General features: G+C 50.2%; 1 protein-coding gene across 50 annotated transcripts in view; it reads left to right on the forward strand.

Moving 5' to 3' along the window:
* Positions 1-17,562, forward strand: part of MADD (MAP kinase activating death domain) — a 39,965-nt gene extending 22,403 nt beyond the window's left edge. For 23 of the 50 annotated variants that reach the window (XM_044259263.1, XM_044259264.1, XM_044259266.1 and 20 more), the window contains 11 exons: positions 1,554-1,662; positions 1,945-2,007; positions 2,227-2,347; positions 2,450-2,555; positions 5,295-5,405; positions 7,032-7,139; positions 11,252-11,416; positions 11,863-11,935; positions 12,069-12,175; positions 16,236-16,282; positions 16,582-16,673. In XM_044259263.1, coding sequence (XP_044115198.1) covers positions 1,554-1,662; positions 1,945-2,007; positions 2,227-2,347; positions 2,450-2,555; positions 5,295-5,405; positions 7,032-7,139; positions 11,252-11,416; positions 11,863-11,935; positions 12,069-12,175; positions 16,236-16,259 — 987 coding nt within the window. In that variant the 3' untranslated portion in view covers positions 16,260-16,282; positions 16,582-16,673. Of the gene's footprint in view, positions 1-1,553; positions 1,663-1,944; positions 2,008-2,226; positions 2,348-2,449; positions 2,556-5,294; positions 5,406-7,031; positions 7,140-11,251; positions 11,417-11,862; positions 11,936-12,068; positions 12,176-14,092; positions 14,102-14,286; positions 14,357-16,235; positions 16,283-16,581 lie in introns of all 50 variants that reach the window. The other 27 variants (XM_044259251.1, XM_044259255.1, XM_044259235.1 and 24 more) reach the window with 5 other exon arrangements.
* Positions 17,563-18,760: the final 1,198 nt, after the last annotated feature.

Below are 18,760 nucleotides of genomic sequence, written 5' to 3' on the forward strand. Positions count from 1 at the left end.
GCCCGATGCAGGACTCGATCCCAGGACCCTGGGATCATGACCTGAGCCGAAGGCAGCGGCTTAACCCACTGAGCCACCCAGGCGCCCCCTAAAAATTTTTATTTGAGTGAAAAAGAGATCATGAGCAGGGGTAGGGAGAAGCAGACTCTCCTCTGAACAAGGAGCCCCATGCAAGGTTTGATCCCAGGACCCTAGGATCATGACCTGAACTGAAGGCAAACACTTAACCTACTGAGCCACTCAGGAGCCCTGAGAATGGTATTCCTTATAGGAGCTTTAAGGTCCTTATCTTTGGTTTGTGGGGCGAAGGGAGGATGAAATTTAAATGAAATGAAGTATTTAACACCAGTGATCATTCCCACCCTCAGGGCTTTCTGAGTATGTGTTTCTAATAGGGCAAATGACATCCCTGAGCAAAGGTAGAAAATGGGACTGAGAATCATCAGAGCCATTTGAATTAATGGACCTTAACTCTCCTTGAGTCTAAATAGAAATTTTAATGAGAGTATTTTAAATCCTTCTAGTGTGCCTCCATTCTGGATGTTAAGATAGACATTATGGGACAGAGGTCTTGCAAGAAGCCATTCAGCTGTGTGTGGCCTTTCCTGGCACCTTCCTGGGACAAATTCATGCTTGTTCTGTGCTGATGGGCAAGGGCTGTTTTTGTACAGTTGAGTTGCCAAGAGCAATTATCTAAATTTCTTGACTCAAAAGAAGAAGGCTGTTTTAGCAAGAAATAAGTTATATTAAGTCAGTATGGTCCATTGAACAAAAAATTGGGCTATGAACCCAGAGACTGGCGTGTAGACACACTAATTAGGTGTTGCCTCATAACCTTTGATCATTTGCTTCTCTGCTCATGCTGTTGCATGAATTGTGAAATGGGCATGAAATTTGCCTCTTACCCACTTGAAATCTTTTTTGAATGAATAGAGAGTCTAATATTGCAGAAACGGCAGGTAAAGTTAGTGATTTTTCTAAGGGGCAGATATTTCTAAGAGATGGTAGGAAGGAGGAAATTAACATTTATCCCATCCAGCCATGTACCAGGCATTTATATGTATTTTCTAATTTAATTCCCATAATGGTCCTACAAGGTAGATATATTATACCCTTCCTTTTACAGGTGAGGAAAACAAGACTCAGAGAAGCTAAATTTTACGCGTGAGGTCACACAGCTAGTAAGAGACAGGGATCTGAATCTTGGTCAGTCTGTCTTCAGAACCAGTGTTCTCTTCTGTTGCATCATGCTGCTACAGAGGATTCGCTTCTTATTTATTCATTTTAAAGATCAAAGAGTCTTACAGAGACTCTAGGGTAAAGACAAGGAAAATGAAAATGTGATTGCATGTTGTAGGAGGCACAGCAGAAAACAGCATTATCAGATTGACATCTGGTCCAATCCTTGAGGCGAGCATCGAGCACAAGCAGGACTGCTTGAGTGCATGTTGCTAGCAGAGGTTAATGGGTGTGTGGGCTTTTTAATGCGCCGTGTGGTTTACGTTGCCCTGACCATTGGTACCTTGGGCAGCTAACCTGTCACCTCTTTGTAGGGGAAAGCCCACAGCTTGAAGCCAAGTGTCAAGGAGAAGCTGGTGGGCAGCCCAGTTCGCTCATCTGAGGACGTAAGCCAGCGAGTCTATCTCTACGAGGGACTCCTAGGTGAGACACAGACGGGGAAGGCCTCTTGCACTGGAAGAAATTTGGACTCAGCTGGGGATGAGGGTCGCGCTGTACATGTAGCTGCTTAGCTCTGGGCTGATCTCAGTGCTGATGTTAGAGGGTGTGTTTATATCTGCAGAAGGTGACTTACTGGGTCTGGAAAAGGCAGTAGGTGAACACTGGAAGAGACTAGATTTTGGTTTTAATCAACAGCCTCTGTCTTTCTGTCTGTCTGTCTTTCCTTTCTTGCAACCATGGTTCTTCCTGCTCACAAATTGGCAGGAAGGGACAAAGGATCGATGTGGGACCAGTTAGAGGATGCGGCTATGGAGACCTTTTCTATAAGTAACCACCTTTCTTTGTGTGCTGTGTTCATCCCTCCTCCTTGGGAGGGGTTGGGCCTCGCTTGGAGGAGCTGGGGCTGGTGGCAGGAATGTTAGTTCTCGGGTGGAGAGGCTCACATTTGCTTTGTCCTTTTTATCTAGAGCTTACTCTTTCCTTTGGTTTGGCAGCTATATCCTTTATATGTTAAATAAGCCCCTAGAAAAATTCTGTCCCACACAGGCAAAGAACGTTCTACTTTATGGGACCAAATGCAGTTCTGGGAAGACGCGTTCTTAGATGCTGTGATGTTGGAGAGAGAAGGAATGGGTATGGACCAGGGTCCCCAGGAAATGATCGACAGGTATGAGACTTAGTGAATGCTTGAAAAATGCAAATTCAGCCTCTTCCAAGTTAGTTCTGTGGTCTCTTGCCTAAGAGCTGACTTTGCTGGTCTCCTGCTCAGGTACCTGTCCCTGGGAGAGCATGACCGGAAGCGCCTGGAGGATGATGAAGATCGTTTGCTGGCCACGCTTTTGCACAACCTCATCTCCTACATGCTACTGATGAAGGTAATGTCGACTTTGCTTGTGCCCAGCTACTGCTGATGCTGGAAGGACGAGGCCTGTTCCGATGACCTAAATTCTGGAGCAGTTGGGAAGCTGTCAGAGCATCTTACTAGGTCCCTCTTCCTGATTGAAAGTGTGAGGTCTCGGGGTGCCTGGGTTGCTCAGTCGTTAAGCATCTGCTTTTGGCTCAGGTCATGATCCCAGGATCCTGGGACCGAGCCGCACATCAGACTCCCTGCTCAGTGGGAAGCCTGCTTCTCCCTCTCCAACTCCCCTACTTGTGTTCCCTCTCTCTCTATCTCTGTCATAAATAAAGAAAATCTTTTGTGGGTTGTTTTTTTTTTTTTTTTTTTTTTTGACAGGCAGATCACAAATAGGCAGAGACAGGCAGAAAGCGGAGGAAGCAGGCTCCCCGTGGAGCAGAGAGCCTGATGTGGGGCTCGATCCCAGGACCCTGGGATCATGACCTGAGCCACCCAGCCGCCCCAATAAATAAGATCTTTAAAAAAAAAGAAAAGAAAAAGAAAGTGTGAGGTTGCTACAGCTCACACATGCTCTGTTTGTCTAATGCTGCCAGGCTGTTGTACTGAGGAATGTTGTAAAGATGATTGGTGATTCTATTCCATTTGTTCATTTTGAATTGTATTTTCTTATTTATTTATTTATTTTAAAAAGTATTTTATTTATTTATTTGACAGAGAGATCACAAGCAGGTAGAGAGACAGAGAGAGGGGGAAGCAGGCTCCCCGCTGAACAGAGAGCACAACACAGGACTTGATCCCAGGACCCTGGGCTCATGACCTGAGCCAAAAGTAGAGGCTTTAACCCACTGAGCCACCCAGGCGCCCCTTATTTTCTTATTTAAAAAGATTTTTTTGGAAGGCTCCTGGGTGGCTTAGTCAGTTAAGCATCTGCCTTTAGCTCAGGTCATAATCCTGGAGTTCCAGGATCGAGCCTCGCTTTGGGCTCCCTGCTCAGCAAGGGGCCTGCTTCTCCCTCTGCCCCTCACCTTGCTTATGCTCTCTCTAGCTCTTTCTCTCTCTCAAATAAATAAATAAAATATTTTTAAAAAAATAAATAAAAAATAAAACTTTAAGTAATCTCTGTGCCTAGCATAGGACTGGGACTCACAAGCCCAAGATTAAGAGTGGCACACTTGGGAGGTCTGGGTGGCACAGTCAGCTGAGCATCCACCTCTTGGTTTCAGCTCAGGTGATCGTGGGGTCATGGGATCGAGCCCTGTGTCTGATTCTGCACTCAGCGTGGAGTCTTTGTGGGACTTTCTCCCTCTCCCTCTGCCCCTCCCCACCTCTCTCTTTCTCTCAAATAAACAGGGGCCCCTGGGTGGCACTGTCAGTTGAGCATCTGACTCTTGGTTTTGGCTCAGGTCGTGATCCTCAGGGTCATGGGATCGAGTCCCACATTGCGCTCCCCACTCAGCAGAAAGTCTGCTTCTGTCCCTTTCTCTCTCCCTCTGCCCACCTTCCCCACCCCGGCCCTCACTCACACATGCTTGTGTGCTCCCTCTCAAAAATAAATGAATACATCTTTAAAATAAATAAATAACTCTTTTTAAAAAGAGAGTTGTACACTCTACCAACTGAGCCAGCCAGGCACCCTGTTTATTTTGAGTTTTATTTTCATTTTTTATTTATTTTTAAAGATTTTATTTATTTATGTGAGCAGAGGGAGAGGGCATGAGCAGGGGTAGAGGGAGAAGGAGACTCCCCACCGAGCAGGGAGCCTGACATTGGGCTCAATCCCAGGACCCTGGGATCATGACCTAAGCTGAAGGCAGACGCTTAACTGACTGAGCCACCCAGGCACCCCCTATTTTTGAATTTTAAATTGGCTTCCTTTGCTAAGGAGTTTTAGGATGCCAGTAGAACTCTGTACAGAATACGATGAATTTAAAAAATAGTTTCTAAAATCTTAGGATAGTCAGAATTCATTTTCAGCACTAGCCCTTTATCATATAGAATTTTCCATAGGTATAAAAAGAGCTACTTGTTAAAAATTAATGGCACGTTCTGGGTTGACTCGGTTGTACTTGTTATAGCTGTGGAAGAACTATGTTACCAAATAGAAGAGTCCTGCTTTGAAAGGGAAGCATACGTTTGGGGTTGATGGGTAGAAGAGAGTTGTTTTGCTAGTGAGTCCCTAGGTTTCTTCTCTTTCTCCCAGCCTCTCTAAACATGCAGGGTGTAGTTGATCCGACACAGAAAACACCTGACAGGCTGACTGAGTTTGTTTCATCTCTCTTCTCTGGTGAACTCTAGGGGTCCCGGTGAACTCTGGGTGGGAAAGGGTGGTGACCCTGAACCCCGGGAACATGTCTCTGCTACAGCCGAGCCAGAATGCTGCTCCTCTAAAGTCTCGTTTCTGAACTGGACTCCAAGGAGCCCCAGGGGTTCTTATGGCCCTGTCAGGGCTCAGTGTTACAGTTGGGGATAGGGAGGAAGTGTCTCCTTGAACCCCAGTCCATTTGAACCTGACCTGCTCTAAAAGCTACTTATCTACCGCAGCCACCCGGAGACAGCCAGGGTTTTCCTTCCCGGCCTGTTGGCAGAACAGTTGAATGTTTTCTCTCATATTCAGTGAGGTAGACTCAGAATTGTCTCACATGGTACGAAACTTGCTCGTACATTCCCCTCTATGTCATGTCTGTGTCTATGTCATGACATGTCTATGTCAGTTGCAAGGAGAGCAGAGCCCTCATTAAGATCCCATTTGGCTTCGCAGGTAAATAAGAATGACATCCGGAAGAAGGTGAGGCGCCTAATGGGCAAGTCGCATATTGGGCTTGTGTACAGCCAGCAAATCAACGAAGTGCTTGATCAGCTGGCGAACCTGGTAAGCATGTCTGGGCTGTCCCCTAGGCTCCCCTCCCACTGGCACTTGTCACCTTCCAGGCTGGGGCCTTGTCACCTAATGCAGAGGCTTCCCCACGGGTCACTTGTTGGCGTGTATATTTTTAAGACCCCCAGTTTTGAAAATAGGGCTTTGAGTCTAGATGAGGCGTTAGTCCCTCTGTTCTGTGACAGGATTCTCTGTACTGAACCATCCTGCGCACCACTTCTGCGTGTGGTCTGTGGACTCCTAAGGATCCATGAGCTGAAAACTATTTCCATAATAGTACTAAAATCTTTGCCTTTTTGTCCTGGGTTGACATTTGCACTGATGGTACAAAAGCAGTGATGGCTAAAACTGCTGGTAACTTTCACACAGTGAAGGCAGTGGCACTAAGCCATGCTGGGAGTCATGGGGCGGGGGCACTCTCAGTTTAAAAAAGAGAAAGAAAAATAGTTGCACTTATGAATGTTCTCAGTGAAAGCATTCAAATCATTAATTTTACTAATCTGATCATTGATGATACATCTTTTTAATATTTTATGTGACCAAATGAGAAATATACAGGAAGTATTGTGCTGCAGAGCAAAATATGATTGTTTCAAGAAAAAGTGATTGTAACAGTTTGAGTTGCAAGGTGAACTGTCAGCTTCATTCATGGGACATAATTTTCACTAGGAGGATTGACTAACTTTGGTTGTTCAGAGTTGGGTATTTATTTGGCAGACTTTTAAGCTTGAAGCTTCCTGATATTTGAAGGCTTTTGTAATAAGTTTGATGATATTAATCAGTGTGATTTTTTGATACTCTGTAATGAAATGTGTCAATATTTAGAGGAGCTACATTACTCCTTAAACCCATAGTTTTTGAAAGGCCATTATGTGGTGTTACAAATTCAAGTGTGAGTAAAGATCCAATCAAAATGCAAGGTAGACAAAAGGATTTCATGCCACAAAGTACGAAATGTTCATTGATGGGTTTTCAGATTTCATATTGTGACAAACTGTTACTTTTCAAGTTTTGTTATACTTACCAAAGAAAAATGATCACATTTATCTGGAAAAGCTATTAAAATACTCCTCCCTTTCCAAATATATGTCTGTGAGACCAGATTTTCTTTATATACCTCAACCAAACCAACAGAACACAGTGGATTGAATGCAGAAGCAGAAATGAGAATCCAGATATTTTTTAAAGACAAACATATGCAAAAATGTGGAGCAATGCCAGTCTTCTCATTTTTTTTGCTCGTTTTGGGAAATATGTTATTTTTAAAAATTACTTATATTACCATGTAATGGGTGTATTAATAGAATTCTTAATGACTTCAAAATTAATATTTACTTTTTTCAGTTTTAATTTCTAATATGGTAAATATCTATAAATATAACTCACAGAAACCTAAGCTCTCCGGAGTCATGAATAATATTTAAGAGGTATGGGAGTCCCAAGGCCAAAAAGTTTGAGAACGCATCCCTCCCTCGTGGCCTGTGGCCAGCAGATGGCACTGTGCTAAGTAAGCGGATAGGAATTTACTTGCTGAAGTGGGGGATGGGGGCGGAATTCTTGGTCCAGAGAGCTCTGTGAGAGAGACTTACCGATGTCCTTAACAGATCTCTCTTTCCTCAGAATGGACGTGATCTCGCTATCCGGTCCAGTGGCAGCCGGCACATGAAGAAGCAAACATTTGTGGTACATGCAGGGACAGACACAAATGGAGATATCTTCTTCATGGAGGTAAATGCTAGTTCATATGTCTCACAGGAACATTGGAGAGTCACAGGGATATCCTAGATATCCTAGACCGGATACTGGAATATTTCTCCCACTTAATCTCATTCATCTTCATGATCCAGTTATCATTAAATCGTCAGGCTCTTATGCAAGGAATATAATGGATAATTCACCATCATTTCTTTTACATATGTGTTGAATAGATGATGTAGTCACATTGTCGGTAAGTGAGGACAACTTGAAACAGTAGGCATTAAAAGTCTCGCTCTCTTATCCCTTTCCTCTCAATTTCCCCTCCCCTTCACCACTTCCTTCTGTAGGTAACCACTTCTGTGGTTTCCTTTGTATCTTTCAGTGGTATTTTATACAAACACACAAAAAATATAAAGTTAGGTTCCTTTTCTTTTTTCTCACAGAAAGGTAATACATCATATCCACTGATCTGTACCTTGCTTTTCTCATTGAACATATCCTGAAGATCTCTATGTCGGTACAAAAAGAGAGTTCTTTTTTTTTTTTCTTTTTTTTTTGATTGAAGAAGAGTTGACGTACAATGTTGAATTAGTTTCAAGTGTACAGCGTAGTGATTTGGTGATTCTGTACATTGTGCAGTGCCCACCATGATAAGTGTGGTCCCCATCTGTCACCACACGTCGCAATGATGTCATCCGCTGTATTCCCTGTGGCTCTCATTCTTTTTATGGCTGTGTCGTGTTCCATGGTGTGGATGTACCGTAGTTGACTCACCGGTCAGTATATACGTGCCCTTGGTTTTCTTCACGTCCGTGCTGTCGCTCACCGTGCTGTCGTGCGCGAGGCCGCACCTGCTTCCCTCTACACACACACAGGCGCTGGAAGAGCTCGCAGAGGCTGTCACCGCACCAAAGGGAAAAATGCATAGATGGCTTTGGCTGATAGGACTCTGAAGTAGCTCTTAACATCTAATAGTTCCCCTTCCACTCGGCCATTTCTTTCATTGAAGAAAGTGCCGCATGGAGTACCTCACGTGCTAGACTTTCTGCTGGTTGCATCTCTTTGGTGTTAACACATTTCTTCATCACTGGTATTTTTTATAAACACTAGTAGTTTTTCTAGGGGTCGGGTGAGTTTCAGATTCAGTATTCTGGCAAGAATACTTCATGGGTGGTGTGCATATTGCCTGTTGCCCACTTGCTCACCTCTCTCTCTTCGAGATCAGTGGGTGTAGATATGGCCGCCTGACCTGTTTCCTGTGAAGTTCCTCATCAGTCCTTTGAATCTTTCCTATGGGTTTTTGCCATGCAGAATTGTTTTACTTTTTTTTTTAACCTTCCCTCCAGCCCTTGGCAGAATCTTTTTACTTTTACGTAGTTGAATTAGTTAGTCTTTTTTTAATAGCTTCGGATTTTGAGTCATAGGTAGAAAAACCCTTCCTTATTCCAAGATTGTAAAGGAAATAGGCTATGGTTTCTTTATTTCTAATTCTAGAATTAATTTTTAATTTTTAATTCTAAAATACCGGTTATTTTTAATTCTAAAATGAATGAAGGAACCGAGTATAACTCCTATATAAAGTAGTAAAATTAAATAATTTTACAAGTATTCTGTTTCCCTTTGGTTTAGTTGAGTTTGATTTTTACACCCACAGCTTTCTGAATGAGTGGTTTATCAAGCATGGGGCAGATGTTCTGCCCTGAAGCAGACACATGCGTGTTGGTGTAGCTGAGGAGAGAGTCATGTTCATGTCACTGTGAAATTTTAGAATTTGGTTAGGTCTCTCCTCGAGCCGAGGACTAACAGGATATCTGCACCTTGGCAGCTGATTCTCACCCTTTCCTTTTATTTTATTATTATTTTTTAAAAGATTTTATTTATTTGACAGACACAGTGATAGAGGGAACCCAAGTCAGGGGGGTGGGAGAGGGAGAAGCAGTCTTCCCACTGAGCAGGGAGCCTGACACGGGGCTCAATCCCAGGACCCTGGGGTCATGACCTGAGCCAAAACCAAGAGTCAGACGCTCGACCAACTGAGCCCCCCAGGTGCCCCTCACATGAGAATTTCTATAGACTTCTTAATTTCATAGATTCTTAATGTGAAATTTCTGGATCAAGCTTATACAGATTTTAAATTTTTATAGATTCAGCCAAACACCATCCGAAAGACTATACCAGTTTCTATCTCCACCAACAGCATAGATGAGTCAGGTACATTGTTACTGTCATCTCTCTAGCCTGAAGTCGTATGTCGAAGACATACGACTTCGGGGTTAGTGGGAGGATGGGAGAAGCTGGACCAGAGACAGCCCAGTGCCTGTCCTGCCCCTCTCCTTTGCATGGTGTTCTTAAAGGGTTATGGAAAGGGGGGGTAGTAGTCTTCATTTTTCACATAGAGAAAACTAGAATCGGACTAGGACTAGATTTCTAGTTTCTACTCAGCTATTATATGACCTTGTTCTTCATAAGGCTTTTGAGCTTCTGTAACTTCTACATAGTAGACTAAACCTGGTAGTTTTGCATATTCCTTTTTCATTCACTTTAAATTATGGAGCACATACTATAGGCCAAGGTACTGTGGGTATGTGGTTGTAGCAGTGGGTAAGCGAGACATAGTTTCTGTTGCCCGTATGGGGTTGACAAGCCATTGGGGAAGTCAGCTAAGGAAATGAAGTGTCAGGAAGTATGATGAGCGTTATGGGAGAAGATGCAGAGGGGCAGGCAGTGCGGGAATACATAGCAGAGGATCTAGGAGTAGTGGATGACCCCTTGGAAATGACCTTGGAGCTTACATTTAAAAGAAGTATGAATTACCAGCTGGAGTCGGGGAGGGGGACAATTCCACAGGTATTTGAGGTGAAATGGACAGAACTTAGTGTAGTGAGAAGGAAAAAAGGAGTCTCACATCACTCCGTCATTTTTGGCTTGGACCGCTGGGTGAATGGCGACAGGGAACTCAGAAGGAGGATCTGCCCGGTAGAAAATGCCGACTTCAGATTTGGGCGTGATGAGATCAAGGTGCTGCCTGTGAGCCATCCAGATAGAGGTTCAGGAACTCAGGAAAATGGGTCACATGTGGAGAAAGATTTGAGAACCATCAATGGGGTTGTGATAATCATTGTTACATTTTTTATATTATAATTATAATGTTATAGCATCTAATTACAGGGACTTCCTATGTGCCCAGCTTTGTTTGAAGAATTCTGTGCACATTGACTTATTTAATCTCCCTATGAGGAAATGCAGATGAGGCCAGCTTGTCCAAGGTGACCCAGCTAAGTAACGGGAAGCGGGGAACCTAATGCAGTCTGATCTGAGAGGGAGAATGTTGAATAAGAAGAGAATGTGAAGGGGGCACCTGGGTGGCTCAGTCAGTCGAGCATCTGACTCTTGATTTTGTCATGAGATCGAGCCGACATCAGGCTCCATGCCAGATGTGGAGCTTGTTTAAGATTCTCTGCCTTTCCCTCTGCCCTTCTCCGCCCTGACTCACACTCACTTGCATGCACGGACACACACTCTCTCAAAATAAATTAATTAGTTAATTGAAAAGGACTTAGAGTATTAAAAAGAGAATGTGAAGGCGAAGTTTCCCTTTTAATTTATACCTCCCTGTATTATATTTTTTGCAATAAGCATTGCCCATGCGTCACTTATGTGATGAATTGTTTAAAAGATTTGTGCAGAACTAAGGCTAAACTAGTATTAGAAAATCATTGATTCCCTTTTTCCCTCCTTGCTTAAGCCTGCTGTAGTCTCCTGCCTTTGCGCGTCCACAGAGATCATTCCTCAGGGTGGCACGTGGCGGCATGAGATCCTCTTAAGTTGAGAGCATATAAGAGGTGACAGACGTGGGTTGAAGGGAAAGTTGAAGCACCGATCGCGCCTCCTTCCCTGCCCGCAGGCTCCTCTCCATGATTCCTTCTGTTTCAGTAACCTTTCTAGCGGACAGTACGTCCGGCAGGTCAATGTCTGTGTCCCCGCAAAGGACGACGGTAAGCAGGAGGCCGAGAAGCTGACCGTGGGGTTGCTCCCAGGACCAGCCGTCCTACCCTTTCCCCCCGGGAGACAGGGCCGTGCAGCCTGGGCTGACGGAGAGTCCAGGCGACAAGGCCCACTGAGGCTCCGCATGGCCTCCGCAGGTGTGTGACGACTGCGTGGTCCTGCGGAGTAGCCTCGGGACGGTGTACGAGCGCTGGTGGTACGAGAAGCTCATCAACATGACCTACTGCCCCAAGACCAAGGTGCTGTGCCTGTGGCGCAGAAATGGCTCCGAGACTCAGCTCAACAAGTTCTACACCAAGAAGGTACCCAGGAGGGCGCCTGGGTGGCTCAGTGGGTTAAGCCGCTGCCTTCGGCTCAGGTCATGATCTCAGGGTCCTGGGATCGAGTCCCGCATCGGGCTCTCTGCTCAGCAGGGAGCCTGCTTCCCTCTCTCACTCTCTGCCTGCCTCTCCATCTACTTGTGACTTCTCTCTGTCAACTAAATAAATAAAATCTTTAAAAAAAAAAAAAAAAAGAAGGTACCCAGGAGCTCCGTCCGGGCGGGGGTGGGTGCTGAGGGCGAAGCGTCGAGCTTCTTGCAAGGAAGTTAAAGTTCCACGATCCATGTCGAGAGCCCCCTTTATGTCCGGCTGTCATGTGGGACACGGCAGGCTGTCCCCGTGGCCTGGCCCTGGCTGACGGTAGAGAGTGGAGCAGGGGGACCCTGGGAGGCCCGGGTGACGGGATGTTCTGTCCCCCCGTGCCGCAGTGTCGGGAACTGTACTACTGCGTGAAGGACAGCATGGAGAGAGCCGCGGCCCGACAGCAGAGCATCAAACCCGGTGAGAAGACAGTGACTCCCCGAGCAAGGGCCTTCTGCTTGGTTCTGTCCGTCCTGAGGGTCAGAGGCCTAACCAGGAGCTCAGGCCCGGGGTCCCCACCCCAGTTAGCTGACGACCTCCTCCCCCACCGCAGGCCCTGAACTGGGTGGCGAGTTCCCTGTGCAGGACATGAAGACTGGTGAGGGCGGCTTGCTGCAGGTCACCCTAGAAGGGATCAATCTCAAGTTCATGCACAGCCAGGTAGGTGGGAGGGGCAGCAGCGGCTGCCTGGCCCTGTTCTTCCATCCGCAGAGAGGCTCAGTGCCCAGGTCCCAGTGCTTTCCCAGTGAGCCTCGGGGCCTTCGGGGTTAGTGGGAGGATGGGAGAAGCTGGACCAGAGACAGAAATCAGAGGGAGGGCGCAGTGACGTTGGCCACCACCCAGAAGGTGCAGGAGGAGCCTCCGTGGGAGGTGGGGAAAGAGAGGGAGCCTTGGTGGCTAGGCTGCCTCCGTCCATTAGACCCAGCACAGTGTGAGTGGGAGCGTCTCACTTGGCCCTTCTTTGCACAGTGTCTGCCTTCCCTTGTTCCCAGGGTGTGCTTCTGCTTGGTGGTTTTGCTTTGAGAGTCTAGACCAGCTGATCTCCTCACGTGTTTCCGGTGTGCACGAAGCTTGTGTGCGTGCGCGTGCGTGCGTGAGCGTGTTTGGAGCTTGTGTCTGTCTTACCTGGAGTATGTGTGTTTATTTGCCTATTTCTCCTGCTGATTCTTCTTCCTATTCTTTCCATTCCTCTGAGCGTCCCCACTCTGTCCCCTGCTCCACAGGCCCCATTCCCTTTCTTTTGGCTGGGGAGCACTTCAGAGTCCATCTTTCTCTCATTGTGATCCCACCATAGGAGCTGACTTTTTTTTTTCTCTTGGTCTTTTAACACAGTGTTACTTTTTCTCTCAGTGGACAGTCCTTAAGCTAATTCCTTTCTGAGGCCAGCGCGTCATCCCAGGTCCGTTCCCAGTTCTGTCTCTTCACACAAGTGCCTTCCCTACCCCTTCCCTGACATCCTGGTTCCTCCCCTTGAGGCTGTGAGCCAGGTCGGAGTGTGCGAGCACCACAGCCCCGGGCCAGGCCGCACACACTCGGGGGAGGTGGCCCTCTGGACTCCGTGGCTTTCTTCCTCCCCTTGCCATTGTAGTTTCTTCTTTCAGGAACCCAAGCGGGCAGCTTTGGTGTGATGGGAAACAGCTGCTCAGGCAGTCTATTTCCAGCAGTATATTTCCTGCCTGTGACTTTAATATATTAAATAGCATACCTGAGACCTTAGGGTCAGCCCAAGGAGAGGTTTAGTGAAGCTCTTTCCTGGAGCACAAAGGTGCCGGCACTTCTTGGGGAACAGGCTTCTAGTGCTGTGGCTTCCCCTGATGCCTCACCTTCCAAAGAGGAGGTCTTGTTAAACAGCGGCCAGCCCCCTTCTGGGTCCCCCACCCACCCAGACCGACCCAGTGTCTAACCAGTCCATGGATAGATACAAGCTGCTGGTCTGTAGTTTAAGGCTTTGCCCTAGAAGAGAGATCCTGCTGACAGGGGGAGTCAGGCCCTGACTGATCACAGGAGAACGGCCGTGGGGTCCGTTGGAGTTGAGGACGCATTGGCCTCTGGTGGAGTTCTCCAGGGCGGGGTCACAAACGGATCTTCCGGGTCAGGATGTGCTTGGACTCAGAGCCCAGCTTCGTTACTCGTGAGCAGATAGATTGCCTGATCCTGTGTCCTTCTCTGTAAAACGAGGGTCGTGCCGCACACTGGGCCACATGGATGTGAGGCTCGCAGATAGGATTGTAGAACTCGCAGTCGGTGCTCCCAAGCGATAGCCATTGTTCTCTCGCCGCGTACCTCTTGGGAGAGCCTGGATTTTGTTTCAAGGATGATATCAACACCTCCCACCCCGAGGACAGTCCGAGGGGAGCTTTGCGCCCGTGCCAGCCCTCTGCGCCGGAGGAGGATGCATGGAAGGGTAGAGAGCTGATGGGCTGACGGGGGAGACCCCCGGGGCACCGTGTCCTCCAGGCGCTGCCCTGGGCAGAGGGTATGGGCGGGCAGCCCAGGACAGCAGAGGGGCCTTCGGGTGGGGTCTGACCATTAAAACTAACGCCTTCATTTCTCTCCCATGCTTTCTCCTCCGGCCAGGAGCGGAAGGTACATGCCCTTTCTGCTGTCTTCGCTTCTTAGCGCTTTGAGTTGTGTGTGTGTGGATTCTGCGGCCCTCCCTCTGGGAACTAGGTCTTCTGTGCGGGGGGCGGGGCTGTAGCTGGGGGAGCGGGCAGCCGTGGGCAGGGGGAGAGCCTCCGGGCCTGACCCCGCCCTCCCTCCCTCTCTTGCAGGTTTTCATAGAGCTGAATCACATTAAAAAGTGCAATACAGTCCGAGGCGTCTTTGTCCTGGAGGAATTTGGTAATTACACTATTTTGCTCTTAGGTCTGGACTCACATGGCAGTAACTCAAACCTCGGCGCTCCAGAGGAGGGACTAGAGGCAGAGAGAAGAAGCGCCTCTGCAGAGAGGTCAGGAGGTTTAGGAGTGACAGGGAAGCAAAGGGAAGCCGCGAGGTGCCAGGGGCAGGAGGAAGAAAGAAGAGAGAGACAGTGGCTGCTAGGGAAGGGGTCGCAGAAGAGCAAGTGGCCTTAGATGGGTTTAGAGCTCAGAGACGCTCCAGTGGAGGCTCCGTGAGTGGGCGCCCCTCCCCCCTTCTCGGCCAGCTGGTGGTCAGAAAGTTCTGGGGCAGAGCAGACGGGCAGTTTTCAAGCTCTGCTGTGTTCATGTCGCCTGCTGAGCTCCTCCTAGCAGCCCAGGGCTCCCTCCAGCCACCCCAGTGCCCCCCTGGCATCCACCTGGCCTCCATGCTGGAAGAGGGATGTGCGGGGGCCGGGTAGCCACTCTAGAGGGCAGGGAAGCCCCATGGGCCTCCGAGGCAAGCAGGGCAGCTGTCGCCGGAGGCTGGGAGCCGGCCTTCCCACAGCCAGGCGCTGCCGCTGAGCAGTGGTGTAGTGGGTTCTCACCCTGGGGCTTTGAGTTCCTGCTGTGTTTGTGCTTCATTCTTTTGTGCCCCTCATCGCTGCTATGAAAACCTTCGTTCTCCAGCAGGTAAAGTGACCTCGGCTCGTGCTGCCTCCCACAGGACCCTGCCTGGGCCCCGCCATGGGTGGGATGGGCTCCTTCAAGCAAACTAGCTGCTCACTTGCCAGTTTGTCCCATCCCTTTTCTCCCCACCCTCTTCCTCCCGGCCTCCCCTTTCCCTCCTTGTGCTGGCTTACTGGTTCTGAGTTTTCTCCCCTGTGTGCTCCCTTCCCTCTTCTGCCAGAGAGATGTTTGGGGGAATCTTTCAACTCAGGAGAAGGACCTGGGCTTCTTGCTCTACCTATGATGAGTTTATCCCCTGGTAACCCTGGGTCCCCCCCAAGTTCTACCTCCCAGGGTCAGTAAAAAGGTGTGGCCAACTCTCATCCTACCTTTTCCGGCCCCCAGGGGGACGCCACGCCCCTCTGCTCCCATCTCCAGGGGCCATCAGGATGGCTGAGCCCCTGGGGGCCTTCCTCCTTCCTCTGGCCAAGCAGAACCCCTGCATGGCCGGGGCAGGGGTGACTTAGTCTTGCATTCTGGACTGTGGACATGTGTGTATTTTGCCTGATGGTCCTTGTCACCTCCCTCCCCGGGTGCTGAAACTCGCCTGTCTTCTGCTCGGTGTGTCTGCTCCAGAGCCCTCTGACGCTCTCCCTCACACAGGCAGGCCTGGGCCTCTCCTGCCACTCAGGGAAGGACGCTTACAAGTCTGCTGGGTGTTAGGGTCATGCCACTTCCCCATCCAGCCTCAGGATGCCCTGCGTAGGGGCTGGGGGTACAGGGAACCATGCTGAACACAGAGTGTCGGGCTGGGAACGGGGAGGAGTTCTCGGGTGTCTCAGGTGATGGCACAGGCTAGAGACGACTCTCTTCACCCGGCCGACACGGGCGGACACCCCACAGCAGCTCCTCGGGGCCGTGGTGAAAGGCCAGCCTGCTCCCGTGCTGAGGCTCTCACAGAAGTGGCTAGAGTCGCAGCCGTCAAGCAGGGAGCCACGACAGAGCGCATAGGCCTGGCCGAGGAGTCTGGGGCCGTGTCCTCTCACCCGGCAGCGGCTGGGCAGGAGCTGTCAGAGCAGAAGCCGCTGCAGCCACTGGGACAGGCCACCGCGGGGAAGGGGACCCCGGTGCCGGGCGCTGCCGCCTGGGGGAGCCTGGCACTATCACTCTTAGTTTTGAACTTTCTGTTTTGTCTCTTGCCCGTCCGGTTTTAGTTCCTGAAATTAAAGAAGTGGTGAGCCACAAGTACAAGACACCAATGGTGAGTGTGCCCCCCCAGGTCCGGCAGGCCGCTCTGCGCAGGGCTCCCCGGGGACCTTCCCACAGGAGTGGGGCGGGCCCGCCGAGGGCACGGGGATGGCTGGAGAGCTGAGCTTGGTCTAGATGCTGCAGATTCAGCTGAAGCCAAAACAAGTCTTCAGCCCTGGGAGAGACCCACGCACACAGACGCGCTGTCCCACCGGCCCGCCGCGAGGGCAGTTTCCTGCTGGGCGCATCTCCCCGCGTGGTGATGTCGGAGTCTCAGGAATCTGATCGGTCTGGTTTTCCTCTCCCCTCTAGGCCCATGAGATCTGCTACTCTGTGTTGTGTCTCTTCTCGTACGTGGCTGCAGTCCGCAGCAGGGAGGAAGACCTCAGGACCCCGCCCCGGCCCGTCTCGAGCTGATGGGAGGGGTTGAGAGCCCCCCAGTCCAGGGGATGCCCTTGCGTCTTCCGTTCGCAAGGACACAATGCTGCGCGTGTGTTCTCTGCAAGCCCCTAGCCGTGGCTTAGTTGGTTCACAGTTGTGTGTCTCAGCGTGTCTTAGTGTCTGTCACAGGGCTCCGCTGGTTTCCTCTCCCTGCTCCCTCTCCATTCCCAGGAGACCAGTCTACTCTCCCCTCAGGGCTCAAGAGTGATGTCTGTCTGTCTGTCTTTTGGGCCAGCGGCTTCTAAGCACTCTGAGTAGAGTAGGAGCCCACCGTTGCGTGTCCCTGCGAGTTGTGTTGTGGTTCCTCATCCTTGGCATTCTTAACCCTCCAGTGCAGGGCTCTGGCTCTCCGTCCTCCGGGATCCGGCATGACTGGGTGCTGGGCGAAGTCCCACTTGGTACCGAGGGAGCGAAGCTTGAGGCCTGTCCGCCCAGACAAGCGGTGGGCGGGAAAGGCAGGCAGAGTCACGGGGTGGCAGAGTGAGTGGCAGCCTCCCTCGTCCTTACGCGTTTCCCAGGCTGGTGGCTGCTGCCCGCTGGGGCCCCTGCCATGGCAGTGGGCGGGCAGGGAACGAGGGCTCCTTTTTGCCTAGCAGCAGTTTCCCTGAGGTCTGCCTTGCCTTTGGCCTGAGAGAGCAGAGTGGTTGGGCTTGGAGAGTCCCAGCGACCACTGGCGACCAGGCCCAGGAAGCCAGGTGGGATGGGGCCAAAGTCAGTGAACACAGCCAGTGTCTGCAGGCAGCGTCTCCTGGCACCGGGCGTGGGCAAGAGATGGTTGTACATAGTTCAGCGCTACATTATTTATAGAAAATGTACAGATGTGTGAATGTGAAATAAATATCCTCAGCTCTCCTTGGGCTCCTGACTGCCTTGTATTTAACGATGCCTCTTCTCCGCCCTGGCCTGAGGAGGTCTGTCCATGGACTCCAGAAAGGCCACTCAGGCCTAGAAGGAGAGAGAGGAGACCATGCCCCTCTGAGTCCTGATATGCGGAAGCCCCAGCCTCGCACCCCACTGACCCAGCAGGGCCCCTCACTCGGAGAGGTTAGGAGAGGGGCTTTCTGCCCTCTGCCCCCTCGCCCTGCAGGGAGCGGCTGTGCTAAGAAGTGGCCACTGGAGAAAGCAGCCAAACAGGGCTAAGACACCTGAGCAGAGTCCCGTAGCTGTGAAGGAGAACCAAGGCTCCCCTGGCCCCTCATGGGCAGGGTCAAGCTGGGCTAGGACTTGGCCAGGGAGTCCCACAGGGCCTGGAGCCCCGGGCTCTGAGCTCTTGGCCAACAGTGCCTTAGGCTGAGTAGAACTCTGACAGGAGCAACCCTAGGACCAGCCTTCCGGGAATTCTTTTTTCTATGCCGTTGGGAAACTTCTGACACTCTCTAGGCAAGAAGACCAACCGCTGTTTTTGAGAGCGAGCAGTGCAGGGGGTGGGGGAAGAGGAGAATCTGAAGCAGGCTCCACCTCCAGCGCGGAGCCCCGGGTGGCGCTCGATCTCACCACCCAGAGGTCCTGACCTGAGCCAAAATCAAGAGTCAGGTGCTTAACTGACTGAGCCACCCAGGCGCCCGAGACTGTCCACTTTCTGTTAGGGCAGCTCAGACCCCTTGGCCTCCCCTTCCCAAAAGTAAACTGGTGATTGGATTTAGGCTCCCAGCAGGGAGGAGCAGAGGAAGGCCCTGGTTCCCAGTATCTCATGCTGGACAGGACCACCCTCTCCTACTGGGAAACAGGTGTGGGAGGGTCGTGGGCTTGTTGTGCACTGGGCAGCCTGGGGCAGCTCCTCTCCAGGCCGTATGGGCACAGAGCCACGCTGAAGTTCAGCTCCACCCCACATCCAGGCTGCTGTGAGCACAGGTCAGCAGGTCAAAGACCATACAGAGCACAAGGTACCAGGCAGGAGCGCCCTGGGTTACTGCTCTGTTGCTAATGCACTTTCGTCACTGCCCCTTCCTTTCCTCATTGGAAGAACATACGCGGGGGGGGATGTTGGAGGTTTCTTTTAGTGTTCTATGAATTTGGGATTCCCCTCTCAGCCTCCTTTAACTCATCTGGG

Source organism: Neovison vison, chromosome 7 (genome assembly GCF_020171115.1).
Source record: "Neovison vison isolate M4711 chromosome 7, ASM_NN_V1, whole genome shotgun sequence".
NCBI lineage: Eukaryota > Metazoa > Chordata > Mammalia > Carnivora > Mustelidae > Neogale > Neogale vison.